General features: G+C 41.9%; 1 protein-coding gene across 21 annotated transcripts in view; it reads right to left on the bottom strand.

The window, feature by feature from the left end:
• mycbp2 (MYC binding protein 2) overlaps positions 1-17,472 on the bottom strand; it is a 217,821-nt gene that overhangs the window by 149,291 nt on the left and 51,058 nt on the right. For 13 of the 21 annotated variants that reach the window (XM_055636746.1, XM_055636756.1, XM_055636745.1 and 10 more), the window contains exons 7-12: positions 9,081-9,152; positions 8,768-8,864; positions 6,534-6,607; positions 6,260-6,398; positions 3,837-3,913; positions 900-1,122 (exon numbers count right to left, since the gene is read on the bottom strand). In XM_055636746.1, coding sequence (XP_055492721.1) covers positions 900-1,122; positions 3,837-3,913; positions 6,260-6,398; positions 6,534-6,607; positions 8,768-8,864; positions 9,081-9,152 — 682 coding nt within the window. The remainder of the gene's footprint in view (positions 1-899; positions 1,123-3,836; positions 3,914-6,259; positions 6,399-6,533; positions 6,608-8,767; positions 8,865-9,080; positions 9,153-17,472) is intronic. The other 8 variants (XM_055636757.1, XM_055636765.1, XM_055636751.1 and 5 more) reach the window with 1 other exon arrangement.

The raw sequence follows: 17,472 nt of genomic DNA on the forward strand, positions 1-17,472 counted from the left end.
ATTCTATGTTTTAAAACTGTGACTGGGACGGGTTGGGTTAGAGAGTGGTGGTTGGGCGGGTGGGTTGGGTTGGGACTGCCACAGAGGGTGGGACGGGTTGAGGACAGGGTTGGGTTGGGACATTGGTTGGGACTATATTTAAGGGGAGGGTTGGGTTGGGAGATGGGTGGCCCTTGGGTGGCGGGTTGGGTTGGGAGGGGGGTTCAACGGGACGGGTTGGGACTGGGACGGGTATGGGAGAGAAGGTTGGTTGGGGACGGGGACGGGTTGCGGGATACCGAGTTGGGACTGGGACGGGTCAGCCATGGTCATTGAGTTGGGAATGGCGGGTGCAGTTGGGACTGGGAGGGCCGAATGGCCTACGGGTCCTGGGACCTAATTTCTATGGTTTTGGGATGGGACGGGGGTTCTATAAAACTGTGGGACTGGGACGGGTTGAGTTGGTGGGACGGGTTGGACTGGGACGGGTTGAGTTGGGACTGGGACGGGTTGAGTTGGGACTGGGACGGGTTGGGTTGGGACTGGGACGGGTGAGTTGGGACTGGGACGGGTTGAGTTGGGACTGGGACGGGACGGGTTGAGTTGGGACTGGGACGGGTTGAGTTGGGACTGGGACGGGTTTAACTTTAATGGGAAATAACTTTAATAACCAATGTTATACCACTGAGACTATTACACTGGTACTGATTTAAAATTGCAAATATTCAATTATCAAGTTTTCTATTCACTGAGGGCAACCTTAAATTTGACACATCAGGCTCCCAACAAATTCATTCCCAAAACCATTATTTTCTACTTCTTGCTGTCAGATGAATTAATATCCTGAAATGAAACTAGGTTTCATAAATGTACAGCTATTACATATCAGAAAATTGATAAAGAAAATGATTTTCATATACCCATGTTTGCATCTGTACCTGATTCACCATCCTCTCCTTTACTAGCCAACCCAGTGAAAAAAACACTTCCATCTTCAGCCACCATTAAGGCATGAGACCCATCGTGACCCACAGAGAATTGTACAATCTTTGGCGATTTTGTGATGGGTAATTCGACCCACTTTCCGGCAGTAGGACCTCCTTGTTTGATGCCAAGGCTCTGATATTTGCCAGTGTAATACATCTAGGATGAAAAAAAAATGATACTTTCTTCAAAAATATATCTAGACATTCCAAAAAAATTCTATCAAGCCAAACTGCATTATTCATGGTGAATCTATACATCTTAGACATATTTACCCACTGTAAAACAGTTTAAAAATCCTAACCAGAAGTAAAATAGGATTTATAATGGTCCTTTGTCATAAATTACTGATGAACCAAACAATGAAATTGTTCACATCCAAGTTATAACCTGACCTTTGGTTTTAAAGCAAAGCACAAATTTACTATAAAGATCAGTTTGACAGTATTCCTTGCACAAATTAAAACTGACTAAATGAGTATATCTACGTTAATAATCTCCCAGAAATAATTAATTTCAAATTAGGTTATTCTAATACCAGTGTTTGACAATTATACTCTTGGCCTAAATCAGAACCAAATCACGCCCCTCATGTTTTAGTCCATCATGGGCAGCAGTGTACAAATGCCCTGGGCATTTGCAAAGCAACTTACAAAAACTATAGTTGAAATAGCTAGGTGTGTTTCTTAGAATATCTGCCACATCTATAAATAAGATATGCAGTTTGTCTAGTAACTTGATCAGACTCAAGTATCATTACAAACACAAATGAAGACAGAACCAAGATGCACCAGTTCAGGGCCAAATAAAGTACAGGAATGCAAATAAAATTACAATTCTATCAGGGCCACGAAGGTTCAAGGGAGGTGCAGATAAGGCAAGGAGAGACAAAAGTACAAGAGCAAATGACAAAAGAAACGGTAATTTGAACAATTTCCTACGATATAAATATAAAGGAATTGAATTACATTTTTAGCACCACAAAAATCCATTTGGTACCAATTATCACATAACATGATTAAAAATAAAACATTTACATTTGCACGGATTCGCAAAAAAAAGTGAATTGATAATCTCACTTTTATACATACGGCACAACAAAAAAAAATTGTCTTTTTAATGCATCTTAAATTCTATATCTTCATTTAAGTCTCATGAGAATCAGGCAGTCATGAAAAGGTTAAATGCTTTTAAATATATAAAAGATACATGGTGGAATACTTGATTAGGTTGTAGCTTATATTCCAAGAGAGAGAGACAAGCCCAGGCTTGTTTCAGGTTGATGTATATTGAGACAATGACCAATGCCTTTGAAATGTCTTGTCCCGAAAGAATCATCTCATAAGAGACAGTTGCCTTTGAAATGTCTTGTCCTGGAAGTACCAACTGATAAGATGCCTTTGAAATGTGTCTACTAATTGAAAACAGACCAGCTCAGGCACGTTCTGTAGTGATGTATAATGGCTGCATCTTGACCATGACTGATATCTTTGAAATGTGACTAAGTGACACACACACAGTATAACACACCGTGCAAATCTTTGTTCATTGAAGTGGTAGCGCGGGGAAGTCGAGTGTCTGTTGCTTACTTGACTGGTGTATCCCCGTCACACCCACCGGCTGATGATCAGTAAAGCTTGAGTTGGTTTACCTAACGTTTTTGTGAGTTGTCTGTTTATTAAGAAGTGAACCTTATCAGTCAATCTAATTATTGCTGCTTTCAGTTCAGGTTTTCTTATTACAGGGCCACTTTATCAATCTGATTTAAACCAACTGGAAATACAATGCTATGACAACAATCTTGATTCACTTCAATGTCGGATTTTAATTCTTAAACCCCTCCACTTCCAAATTTACATTTTCTTTTCCAGTTTTAAAACAACTTGTCATAGTTCCTATTTCACTTTTTCTTTTAATAATAATAGTGCAATTTTTCTTTCAAAAAGTAGAATTTCATAGACTGAAAACAAACTTAAAAAAATTAAAGACAATAGCCAATACACATGATTGTTGCTCAATAACAGGCTTTTCTGCAGCATAGATTCCAAATGCTTCCACATAGGAAATGACACCGCTGTCACTGGTTTATATGCAGGATCCAGAGAAGGCTTTTCAACAACCCAAACAGTTAATAATAAGTGTAAAATGTAAAATTTGAAAAACGACTGAGTGACTATACATGTCTGAAAGCTTCCAACATGTATTGCAGTTTTTTCTTTGTTTCTAGATATAGAAGCATAGATAATAGGTGCAGGGGTAGGCTATTCTGCCCTTGAGCCAACACCGCCATTCATTATGATCATGGCTGATCATCCAAAATCGTTCCGGCTTTTTCTTCATATCCCTTGATTCACTTAGCACTAAGAGCTAAAACAAACTCTCTCTTGAAAACAACTTTATTGTACAAATAAATACCTGATCAAATGAATCAACCCATAAAATGGATCATAATTAATAGTTTTAATTTTTTGGATGACTTAATTGAAGATATTGAAAACCTGAACATCAGCACCCGTGGACTTTTTTTTGCATGAATCAAATGCTGTTACATAAAGATGCCACTGCTTCCAATGGTTGTATGTTTCTATATCAAACTTTCACTTCAGGTGAAGTAGGAAGAAAACTAAAATCAACTTTATACGCAATTAAATTCTCTATTAGATGTCGCTAGTAAAATATCAAAGGGAACAGGCTTCCATCCTCCATTGACATGATCAATGAACAAGAAATGTTCTATGTAAATTATATCAGCACAAGGAATTAATGTATTAAGCATCACATAATTATTTTAGCAGAACTATAAAAGCATTTAATAAACACCATTACTAAAAGGCAGACAAAAGAGCTCCTAACCATTAAACCTTGATACATACCTTTCCATTAGCGCTTTTCATTAGTGCAAATTCTCGACCTGCTCCAACGAAAGCCGACTCCTCATCAAATCCTGTATCTGGTAACAATATATTTGTGGAAGGATGTCAGACATACATAATATGCAAAATTGCTGCAAATCCCTCAGCATGATGTCAAGATCTTAGTGGTACATTAAATCTATAAACGTGTGTTTAGATTAATAAATTGACTTGCCATTTTGAAACAGCAAAGATGTTCAAAAAGGGCATTAATCATTAAACAATCATCACTGAAAAAAAATAATTGGTTGCCATTTTTCTCTTCTCCCTCGCTTCCCCCCGTGGAGGGAGATCTTGGAAAACGCAATTCAGAGCACAATGCAAAGAAAATGTGATCCTGGATAAAGGGCAAACACACAAATCTGGTTGAAAAGAAGTGAAATCATGAATGCAAGAGACTTGGAGCAGAACAAAGCAACAGCGAAATATGAGATGCTGTTCCGCCAATTTGCATTTAGCCTCACTCTGACAATGGAGGAGATCCAGGACATAAAGGTCTGTGAGGGAATGGGAAGGAGAATTAACCGGGAGATCAGGTGAGTTCAGGCGGACTGAGAAAAGCTGTTCAGCGAAACGATTGCCCAGTCTACGTTTGGTCTCGCCGGTGTATAAGAGTCCACAACTTGAACAACGTATACAGTAGATGAGGTTGGAGGAGGTGCACATGAACCTCTGCCTTACCTGAGAGGACTGTTGGGATCCCTGGACAGGATCCCTTGTCAGAGTGAGGCTAGACGCAAATTAGAGGACCAGCATCTCATATTTCGCTTGGGCTGCTTATAGCCCAGTGGTATGAATATTGATTTATCTTAACCCAAGTCTTATAATCCTGTAATATGGCCTCCTGCCTCTTCTACTCAATGAACCTGACCTATCTGAAGCAAGTTATTTTGCTTCAGATTTCCTATCGAACAGGCAGTAGGATAAAAGTCTTCCAAATGTTTCCTGTAAATAAGAAAAAACGAGGCGAATATATCTCGGATGAAACAATTGTGATTTGCCTGCGCAAAGATGATTTGCAGTACATAACTAATAATTTCTGACTGTGATAGATGTATTGTTGTTTGTACAGAGTTGGGGATGAGAAATTGTGGGAAGGATAAAAGAGAATATATAAAATCACAAAGATTGAGATATTTGCTTGAGTGCTGGCTGCCCCGACATCCCCCCCCCCTCTCTATCTATCCCTCTACCATGCAAGTCGCACTAGCTTCTTTCTTGTTTTCATCCAACAAACAGTTAACAATGGCCTGTTATCTTTATCATTGTTACTTTTTTGCATTTATTTCATTCATTGTTCTTTATCTCTCGACATCATCGCCTATATCTCTCATTTCCCTAATCCCTAAATAGTCTGAAGAAGGGTCTTGACCCGAAACGTCGCCCATTCCTTCTCTCCAGTGATGCTGCCTGTTCCGCTGAGTAACTCCAGTTTTTTTGTGTCTATCTTCTCTAGAAGGAGAGGTTGGACAAACCTTAGACTGGAGCATCGGAGGCTGAAGGGAGACTTGATAGAAATAAAATATATTATGAGAGGCATTGATAAGGTAGAGTCAGAACTTTTTTCCCAGGTTGGAAATGTCAAATACTAGAAGGCATAGGTTTAAGATGAGAGGGATAAAGTTTAAAAAGGATGGTAGGAAAAGTTTTTTGATACAGAGAGGGGTGGGTGCTTGGCACGACATACCATAGTGGTGGTGGAGACAGATACAATAGTGCCATTTAAGGGGATTTTAGGTAGGCACGTGGATTTGCTAGAAATGGAAGGTTATGTATGACATGCTGGCAAAGGAGTTTAGTTTAATTTGACATTATGTTCGGCACGGACTTTGTGAGCCAAGTGGCCTGTTCCTGTCCTATATTGTTCTATATTAACTAGGTAGCTTTAGATAGATTGCACTCAGTCTGTATGGGGATATCAGGGTTGGCATATCTGGGTACTAACAACTGAGAATGGCCCACACGCTACAAGCTTATCTTGCCTTCTTTCATTTTATGACATTTACAAAGCTTTAGAAACGCAGTTAGCTCATTGGAAATATCACATTTGAAATGCAGTCATAGGAATGGACTGGCCAACTGTCTTCATCAAGACTGGAAATGGAAGATTGATGTCTGATGAATTAGGTCCTGTAGTCTTTAGGCAAAAATTAACAACATCTGTTGCTTTAAGTGTTTGGGGTGTGGTTACACCGAACTGTGGAAGGAGCTGGAAACAAAGCATCAGGTGTTAGCACCTGCCATCATAATGTCAAAATGCAAATTTACTCATTATGGTATTTTCTGGAAATGGTGGGAAAGAATAGGTGAGAACATACTAAAACAGAATTACCACTAAATACTTCAAATATTTCCATGACTGAAAGCAAATGATAAATTCTTACTAATGATGTGCAAGTCTTTCTCCAGATCAAATAAAGAAAGGCCGCAAGCATGTAGACACTTCCTGGCTAGCTTGAGCTGCAACTCCTGTTGAAGTGCAGGCTCGGTGTTTGTTGTGTATATCCGAACTACAAAACCATCCTGCAAGAAAAAAAGCATTGCAGATTACCTTGGGTAGATGTTTTATTGCAATTGCTGATTATCTAACTAGATAGCAATCACAAAAAAATATTTTAATCAAAATAGTTTGAAATATGGTTACAAAAATATACTTGCATCTTTTGACGCAGTAATCTGATTGATGTATTCTCCATCTGTGAATAGAATGTTCTGTCCTCCAGGTTGACAACCTGAAAGTAATTTTTAATCTGTTTGTTTATAGTCCTCAGCACCAAACATTTTGCAATTTAGGTTAGGATATTGTCACGCTTGAAAGGGTTTCGAAAAGATTTACACGGATGTTACCAGGAATAGAGAGTGTGAGCTATAGGGAGAGGTTCAGTGGGCTGGGTCTCTATTCCATGGAGAGCAGGAGGATGAGGGGAGATCGTACAGGTATACAAAATCGTGAGAGGAATAGATCGGGTAGATGCACAGAGTCTTTTGCCCAGAGTAAGGGAATCGAGGACCAGTTCGAGGTGAAGGGGAAAAGAATTAATAGGAATCTGAGGGGTAGCTTTTTCACACAAAGGGTGGCAGGTCTAACTGCCAGAGGAGGTAGTTGAGGCTGGGACTATCCCGTTATTTAAGAAACAGTTAGACAGGTACATGGATAGGACAGGTTTGGAGGGATATGGACTAAGCACAGGCAAGTGGGACTAGTGTAACTAGTGTGGGGGTTGGGCAAAAGGGCCTGTTTCCACACTGTATCACTCTCTGATTCTATCACGTGTATTGAATCTTTTGGTTGCAATGATTTTCAACAATTTAACTTTGAGATATTAATTTGATTAAACAGAACAGATTTAGAGAATTCTGTCTTTAAAATAAAGTGTCATATAGCTGGTATTTTGTACAGTAATGTAGTGACAGGAAAATCCATGGTAGACATTGATTAATAGAATAGAATAGAATAGAATAGTTTCTTTATTGTCATTGTAACATGGGCCATGTACAACGAAATTTAAAATGTCAGCCAGTCAGTGCAGCGTTCAAACATTTCTAAAGCTAACGAAACATCCACGGTAAAATAATAAAGATAAGCAAATAAATAAGACAAAGCACGAACACACCCAACCCTCCATCCTTCTGTCGATTTCACCGTTACCACATTTAGTCTGTATCGCCCCTGCGTTCCTTGGCGGCAACATTTAGTGCTTTTATAGCAGTGGGGTAAAAACTGTTTTTTAGTCTATTTGTCCTTGTCCTTGTGGATCTGTACCGTCTGCCTGACGGCAACAGTTCAAACAGGGAGTGTCCGGGGTGGGAGATGTCCTTTATTATATTCTGGGTTTTTTTATTGCAGCGGGAACTGTGTAGGTCCTCCAAGGTAAGGAGAGGGCAGCCGACAATCCTCTGGGCGTTGTCAATGGCCCTCTGGAGCGCTTTCCTCTGAGCCGCTGTGCAGCTGGTGTACCACATAATAATTACTGAGAGAACGTAACAGAGGAGAAACAATGTTTTGGTTTTAAAAACTTGGGCAAAGATTGATGATTTAATGACTGCCAAGAAAGGAAGAGGAAACAGATTCAATGTCAAATTTCAAAAGAGTGCAAAAAAAAAAAAAACTGCTTGAGGAACTCAGTGGGTCAGGCAGTATCTGTGGAGGTAAAGGGACAGTCGATGGTTCTGATCAGTTCTCTGCATCAGACTGCTCTTTGCCTCCATGGATACTGCCTGAGCTGCTGAGTTCCTCGAGCAGTTTGTTTCTCTGATGCAGATTATTGCATTCACGGTTGTAACAAATAAAAACTATGCTATATGGAAAGAAAATGGAAGTGGCGCAAACTGGATAATATTCACAGGAATTAAAAAATTGACAAATTTAAGATTATGCTTGGAATTAAATTTGTGGGCAGACTAGGCAGATCAATAGATTGTTCACAGTTGCTGCCAATACGGCCTATTGCACTGCACTCAGTCCATTAATTTCAAAGTAGAAATTTACTGCAAAATACAATATCCTGGAACCTCCTTTATAACACATATAGAAACATAGAAATTAGGTGCAGGAGTAGGCCATTCAGCCCTTCGAGTCTGCACCGCCATTCAATATGATCATGGCTGATCATCCAACTCAGTATCCCGTACCTGCCTTCTCTCCATACCCTCTGATCCCCTTAGCCACAAAAGCCACATCTAACTCCCTCTTAAATATAGCCAATGAACTGGCCTCAACTACCCTCTGCGGCAGAGAGTTCCAGAGATTCACCACTCTCTTATCCATCATTGAAAGGCTATTTTTCATAAAAAATTACAATGCCAGTAAAATTGGCTCTATAGCTCTCATTGTCTTTCCCCCACCTATAAATATAAGCTATTTGATAATATAACAGTTTTCAGTGACATACCTGGAAGATTAATTGTGCTTTCTTGTTCCAGGGTTTCTGGGTTGATGGACATTGCTGTCATATTATGGTTATTTAAATCCCTGTATAGTAAAGAACCCTACAAAAACAGACAATAATAATAATCACAGCTTGGATTGCCATTATTTTTTGTGTCCAAAATAGCTTGTTTCAAAAATAAAGCAAACCAATAACAAAATTAATATTTTAAAGCAAACATTTCTCAAACTGTTGCAATCACATATGAAATACAACATCTTGAAATAACTATGGCTCATATCAACAGTGATGACACCAAATGTTTAATTTGGCATACCTGTGCAAACCCCAGCCATGATCTTCTGTCCTTCCTTTTCCTTATCCGGGAGGTTGAGTTGTACACATGGCCCTTTTAAACAATGAAAATGTTTATTTTGTTTTAATTATATGAAGTGATAGTAATGTACACAGTAAAGTCAACAGTGAGGATTACCCTCACTCCTATTATTTTTGTTACTATAAATTAGTACAACGTTTTTTAAATTTTACAGGCCTATCACCCATGGCAATGAACTGCAGATGCTGGAAGCTTGAGCAAAATACAAAGTGCTTGAGTAACTCAGCAGAGTGGTGGGTGCATTCCTTGCTTTTGCACCCTTTTCAGTTCAATGACATCCTTCCTGTAGGAGGTGGATCAGAACTGTAGATAGTACTCCAAATATGACCTTACTAACATCTACAGCTGAAAAATGATGTCCCAAACCGTGTACTCTTTACACTGACCATTGAAGGCTGCATGCAAATGCCTTCTTCACCAACCTGTCGACAGGAGTCACCACTTTTTGGGAACTCCATCTGCCTTTCCTCAGCGCATTGACCCAGTTAGTAAAGATCCCACTGCAATTGTGGATAGCCCTTTTCACTGGCCACTACACACCAATTTTAATGTAATTACTTCAATTTTACTAAACATGCCACCTACATTCACATTTAAATGTTAATATACATGACAGACAGTGAACCCAACACTGATCCCTGTGGCACACCACTTGCTAAAAGCCTCCAGTCTGAAAAACTACCCTCTACCACCACCTGTTCTAACCCTCAAGCCAATCTTGTATCCAATTGGCTAGCTCTCCCCGAGTCTCATGTGATCTAACCCTCTACACCAGCCCACTGTACAAAGGCCTTTCTAAAGTCCATGTAACAATGTCTACCAGACTTCCCTCAATCTTCTTGGTCATTTCTTTAAAAAAAAACACAAATTCATGTGGCGTGAAACCCATCATCCCTTACTCTTTCCAAATGCAGCTAGATTCTGTCTCTCAAAATTCCTCCTAATAATGTACTGATGCTAGGATTATTTGAGTTCATATTTTAATCATTGAAGCAATGTACTTATGGACATCTCGTGCAATTTAGCAATTTAATTGTAAGGAATTTAAGTTCACACACACTTAAAATTATACAATGACAGTAATTCCCGATGTTTTTGAATTAAAACAGCTGTTCAAATTCAATATAAATACAGTCTTCCAAAAATGGCTGATGTTATGACAGCTATTGCTTTTAAGAAATCAGGGCTAACCCAGAGAATGCCAGGGTCTTCAAACAACCCATACAGAGCCAGGGAAGCTAGAACACCAAGAACATTTATTGTTTATTGTGAGATAATTAGTTATTGTTAATAATTAACATTGTTATTAAAGCTTTGTGAACTCACTATAATCTTTGCCCTATAACTCTTATTATGAGTCTTGCACTTCAGGATGGAAATCACTGTTAGAATTACGTTAAATTCTGAAATTTCTAAAACGTTGTTCCCTGCTCAATCTCTTCAATACAAAATGTTTTTCAATATAAAGACTATTGGTTTTCACTCTAAATTTTTTTCTCCCCAGCTTCCTACTTCAAAAGAACGTGGCGTTTTTCATATTAAACACATACTCAATATTTCTCGATGTGGGCCATTGCATTAAGCAATAAAGCAACATAAGCAAAGGCCTGTAGCAACATTCAAAACAAATTCTGATATGTCTTTATCCTTATGTGTCACTCTACTACATTCTTTACATTTTGCAAAGTTTCATGCAACAAAAGCCCAAAGACTGCACTTGAAAGATTTAGTCTTATTATAAACTACAGGGCTGAAGCAGCCATACTTCTTTTTTTCTAAATTAGTGTCCTGGACGCACCTCAAGAGATTCTCATTTTGTATGTTGATTGCCAAGATTTTTTTTATTTACTGAAAGCAAAGCTATATTTGGAGGAAGTTTGACTTATAAAATATGCTGAGCCACCAATAAAACTAAATCACAGTGCACACTGAACAAAATTCAGCTTCATTATTGGAATCTGTGATGAAGTCAAGTCAAGTCAAGTCACTTTTATTTATATAGCACATTTACAAAACAACTCTCGTTGCTTTACATTGGTGGAGGTAATAACGTTATACAACAGTGGTTCATAGATTAATTACATACATAAATACATACATATAGCCCTCACTCAGAGGACGTCAAGAAAGGCTCAAGAGTAAAGATGAATTTTTAGTCTCGACTTAAAGGAGTCGATGAAGGGGGCAGTTCTGATGGGCAGAGGGATGCTGTTCCACAGTCTAGGAGCTGCAACCGCAAAGGCGTGGTCATCCCTGCCTGTGCTTATGCCTAGACCGCAGGATGTTCAATAACCCCAAGTCGGCCGATTTGTGGGACCTGGAAGTGGTGTGGTGGGTAAGCTGCCTTTTGATGTAGGTGGGGGCAAGCCTGTTAAGGGCTTTGTAGACATAAAGGAGGATCTTTAAATTTATTCAGAACCGCACATGAGCCAGTGGAGAGAGGCCAGGATCGGGGTGATGTGGTCCCTTTTTCGGGTGCCCGTCAGGAGTCTCGCTGTGGTGTTTTGGACCAGTTGCAGACGGGACAGGGAAGATTGGCTGATGCCAGTGTGGAGGGAATTGCAGTAATCTAGGCGGGATGAGTTAAATGTGTGGATGATCTTTTTGAGGTCATCAAACTGGAGGAATTGTTTTATTTTAGCTATCGTCCGAAGCTGGAAGAAGCTAGCTTTTACCACGGCATTGACTTGTTTGTCAAATGAAGAACACGTACTTGTCGTAGAGAAGCTGATAACATCAGTCTGAAGAAGGGTTTCGGCCCGAAACGTTACCTATCTCCTTCGCTCCATAGATGCTGCTGCAGCCGCTGAGTTTCTCCAGCATTTTTGTGTACTTAACATTATTTATTCGGTCACTGACTCTAGCACTAAGTGGCATTTCGACTGCTTGGCATGCAACAAATTAACATTGTGATAAATCAGGATCCTAATCAATAGAAATTGGATAAGTAAAAGGTACTACAGGTGCACAACCTTTTATCCGAAATTCCAAATAACGAAAAGCTCCGAATAGCGGACATTTTTTCGGTCCTTGAAGACGTTCACCGAGGGCGGCCCGCAGAGGTGACAGAGGAACTTCCGGTCGGTCCTCGAAGAAAGGAGAACTAAATCCCCATTCATAAAAGAGAAGGTGAGGGTATATTGCGCGGGAGGGTTAATAATTGACAATCTACTGCTGCCTGCCCGCTGAGTTAAAAAGTTCCCACGGTAGACTCACGATACACAGTGTATCGTGAGTCTTGTGTGGGAACTTTTTAACTCAGCGGGCAGGCAGCAGCAGATTGTCGCTCCCTTCAGTTTCACCCCACCTACACCCCTCTGCTTCCAGGCCATGTGTGTGACCCCTTCCCTCCCCTCTCCAGCTCCCCGCCCATTGCATCGGCGCGGGGGCTTTGCACTGTCTTCACGTCGGTGAAGCCAGCAGGTCAGTGCCAGACACCGGAGACGTCAGGACCAACGAGACACCGACCCCCAGGCCCACTGCAAGCACGGAGATCCCAGAGACCCACAGCCAGCAGCAGCCCAGCCCCGTTCCAACTCTAGAGGAACACGCTTCCCGTAGGGACAGAAGCTGATGGTGTGCAAAGGTACGTCTTGTTCTTGGGGTTGCGGATGAGGGGGCGCAGCTCGGGCTGTGATGTCTCCGGCCACCTCCCTGTACAGGAGCTGAGACTGGGAACTGTACCGCCCTTGCAGGTGAGCAGGAGAGTGTGGTTGTTTGCAGTTGCAGAGGGAGGGGGCAAGGGCGGTACAGTTCCCAGTCTCAGCTCCTGTCCACGGGGGTGGCCGGAGACGTCAGGACCAACGGGACACCGACTGCAAGCACGGAGATCCCAGAGACTCACAGCCAGCAGCAACTCTAGCCCAGCACCGTTCCAACTCCGGAGGTTGCGGATGAGGGGGCACAGCTCGAGCTGTGGGCGAACTGCCACTTGTCGCTGTAGCGGCCCATCGGGGAGCGGGTTCCTGTTGGGCCTGACGTCTCCAGCCACCCCCCTGGACAGGAGCCGAGACTGGGAACTGTACCGCCCCTGCCCCCTCCCTCTGCAACTGCAAAAAACCCCACTCTCCTGCAAGGGCAGTACAGTTCCCAGTCTCAGCTCCTGTACAAGGGGGTGGCCGGAGACGTCAGGACCACCAGAAGCTGCTCCCCGATGTGCCGCTATGGCGACAAGTGGCAGTTCGACCACAGCCCAAGCTGCGCCCCCTCATCGGGACACCGACCCCCAGGCCCACTGCAAGCACGGAGATCCCAGATCAGCAATTCCAGCCCAGCCCCGCTCCAACTCCAGAGGGGCAGAAGCTGATGGTGTGCAAGGTACGTCTTGTTCTTGGGGTGGCGCAGCTCGGGCTGTGGGCGAACTGCCACGTGTCGCCGTAGCGGCCCATCGGGGAGCGGATTCCTCTGGAGTTGGAGGGGGAGGGGGGTATTGTGCTGTTTGATCGCCCCCTGCTATCCCAGGGACAGGGAGACACAGCGACATTTGAGAATGGTGGGCAATCACTTCCAAAGTTCTGCCCACACAGTCAGTACACCTCTCCTACACTTGTCTCCCGCACTAAGATCTTCTCGCAGAGAATGATCCCAGCCTAACCCTCCCTATTCTCCCTATTCTGCAAGAAAAAACTACATTGAAGACTCAAACTCGCGATCGAGTAACTGCCGGGATTGAGGCGCAAACTCGCGACCTTGCGGATATGAGCCGAGCACTCTACCACTAAGCCAGCCGTTAAAATCTATGCTAAAAATCTTCCATTCCGAAAGCCGAAAAATTCCGAATTACGAAAAGTGTCTGGTCCCAAGGCTTTCGGAAAAAAGGTTGTGCACCTGTACTTAACAAAATACAGATCTCACATATTGCAAATTATTGACTATTACAATTCTATGGCCATCTTAGCCATGCCTTCTTCTCACTGTTATTATCATGCAGAAGGTACAGAGGCCTGATGTCACACACCACCAAGTTCAGGAACAGCTACTTTCTTATGACTATAAGGTTCTTGAACCAGCCTGCACAACCCTAATCCTACCTCAACAAAATTACTCTTCAGACCTCCTACAATGGATCTACTTATTATGCACACTGCAAGGCTCCGCTCCATGATCTTTGGTTAATACTTCTAATCAGAGACTCTTCACCAGAGCCGATTCCCTCTTCATGTTTTTATTTCCGATATCTAGCATCTGCAATTTTGCAATTTTCATATCTACAGGCCATCCCCGTAAATTAGAAAAACATAAAAATCACTTAGTAGGGTAACAATACCGCTACAGTTTTGCAATGAATGGCATCAAAAGCACACAAGACTGGTAAGAACAAACAATTACTAAAACTGGAGAGAAAGGAAACTGGTACTGCCGTATGTATGTACATACATCGGACTTTAATACTGTGGGAGCTTCTTCATATGTGCGGGTGTTCATAAGTCATGTGTTCATAACCCAGGATAGTCTGTATTCAGATATCAGCTACAACAAAATTAAATGGAGTCAAGGTGATATACTAGATGCAAAACAAGACACTGAGCTTGGGATCACATGATCATACAGCCAGGGAAAATGTCTAAATCTGGAGGTTAATGTGATAGGAACTCAACAGAATATTTTGTAAATTCCAAATGGAATTATACTAGTATTTCCAAACAGACAACAGGGTAACATTGCAATGTGGGAAGAGTATATGAAAACAGGGAGGTCGTACAAATATCTGGATACAAAAGGTGCTCATGTGCAGAAGACATGCAAGGTATTTTATAGCAAGATGGATCCTATCATGATAGATCAGATAAAATTAAACTTGAGAACTGAAAAGTAATGAGGCATGATGAACAGCTGAATGCATCAGAAGGCAGTTTTTCTACGTTAATGGACTATACACCTGGCTTATATTAGGAAATGGGGCAATTAAATAACAGAATCTCTTAGAAAGCATAAATGAACACGTGGTACTCCAACTGTAACTGCTCAGACAGGAAGTCTCTGCAGAGGGTAGTGAGGGGAGCAGAGAGGATCATTGGTGTCTCCCTACCCTCGGTACAAGAACTGTTCCAGAGCCGCTGCCTGAAAAAAGCACTGAGCATAGCAAAGGACAGATTGCACCCACTCCACACACATCTAGATCTCCTGCCATCAGGAAAGAGATACCGCAGCATCAAAGCCCAGACAACCAGACTGCTAAACAGCTTCCTTCCACAGGCTGTGAGGCTGCTAAACAGTCATTCCACCCGATTCTGCTGCTTTTGCACTGACAATTTAATAACTGGCACTGAGTAATAACTCTGGCGCTGGCTCAGGCTCAGGTCACTTAAATCAACTGCCCTGGACATTTTACAACTTTTTTTTTAAATTATATTTTAATGTTGCTTTTTTACCTGCACTTTTTTTTAAACTATTCGTACTGTTTTTATCAGGAACTGGATTGTTTTTATTTATGTGTGAAATGTTTAAGTTTTTATGTGCGATGCTCCGGTATTCCCTGAGAAACGTCTTCTCATTTTGCACTGTACAATTTGTTGCTTTGCATGATGACAATAAAGAATGATGATGATGATGATGATGCTGAAGACTTTCCGACTTTGCTTCAAATATGTTATTGAACTAAAACAGACAGGGAATTCTGAGTATATGGCCAAGCTGGCTAATGCACGAGTTCCGTATCAGAGGAATGAAGAATTCTGGGAAGTTGCATAGCTGAGAATACTAGAAAGCTAGGGAAGAAATGACCCAAGGAATGACTATGAGCATGAGAATATTAATATTAAGCATACTGGTGAACAAGATGTCAAAATAGGTTAGCATATTTCAGGACAATGGCCAAATACAACTCAGAACAAGTTTGGATATGTACAACAATGCACTGGATGTTCATTTATCTTGGTGGGAGACAAGGATTCAGAGGTGAACACAACAGTGTATAAGGATAACAATTTTGTAAACTGGCAAAATTTGTCCAGAAAGTGTTTAGCAAAAAAACCTTAAAAAACTATAACTGAAACGGAGTAAACTTGCTTGTGACTTTTTCCACCTTTCAATACATCTATCTAGGCAGTGGATTCTCTGCAACAGAAGGCAGTGGAGGCCAATTCACTGGATGTTTTCAAGAGAGTTAGATTTAGCTCTTGTGGCTAAAGGAATCAAGGGATACGAGGAAAAAGCAGGAACACGGTATTGATTTTAGATGATGATCATATGAATGGCCATGATGATGATCATATGAATCAGCCATGATCATATTGAATGGTGGTGCTGGCTCGAAGGGCCAAATGGCTTACTCCTGCACCTATTTTTCTATGTTCTATGTTTCTAACATCATACTGCCATGCCTCATATTCCTCAGCCCTATGAGAATGAATTCCACTAGTTCACCATTCTCAAAAAGTAATCTCAGTCCAAAAAGTCTGTGGCGGCGTCTAACGGCAGCAGCTCGACTACAGTCGTCCGTCTATTTTTTTTTGTCTTGTTAAATGTATGTTTTGAGCTTAGATATAATTATTTTTTAGCTGTGTATATGTGGGGGGTGGAGGGGGGGTGTGGGGGAAACTGGAGGGCTCCAGTCGCGGAGCCTGCGGACCTGACGGCGGAGCTGGCCGTCTTCGGAGCGGGGAGAGCTGTGGTGGCGCTCGGCTGCAACCCGACTTTGGAGCTTCGGAAGCTCGCGGCTGCAGGCCCGGTGGACAGGAACGTCGGGAGCTCCAGGTCCTGGTGGGAGTCGGCAGTTGGTGTTGGGAGTAGGGGATGATTCACCGAACACCTCCACTCAGTCCGCAATAACCTACCTGAACTCCCGGTGACTCAGCACTTCAACTCCCCCTCCCATTCCCAATCCGAACTCTCTGTCCTGGGTCTCCTCCATTGCCAGAGTGAGCAACACCAGAAATTGGTGGAACAGCACCTCATATTCCGCCTGGGTTGCTTGCGTCCGGATGGCATGATCGTTGAATTCTCCCAGTTTTGCTAGCCCTTGCTGTCTCCTCCCCTTCCTTACATTCCTTCCTTCCGAGCACATTATCACACGCATCATGCAAGCCGTCTTAAATGACCACCTAAATTGTCATTTGGCAACCTAAAAAGCTGCCGAGGTTGCTCGGCTGGCAACAGGGGAAAAAAAGTTGTGAGAGCCCTGCTGACCCTGCATTTTTTCTTCAAACTTTGCAATCTCACCATAAAGCTACACGCTCTAGTACTTTACATTTCCACCTTGGGGAATAGTTTCTGACTGTCTACCCAACTTATACATAAATTGTATACATCTCAATTAGGTCTCCCCTCAACCTCTCGCATTCCAGAGAAAACAATCCACGTCCAACTTTTCTTAAAATCAATACTCTAATCC

Source organism: Leucoraja erinacea, chromosome 6 (assembly GCF_028641065.1).
Source record: "Leucoraja erinacea ecotype New England chromosome 6, Leri_hhj_1, whole genome shotgun sequence".
NCBI lineage: Eukaryota > Metazoa > Chordata > Chondrichthyes > Rajiformes > Rajidae > Leucoraja > Leucoraja erinaceus.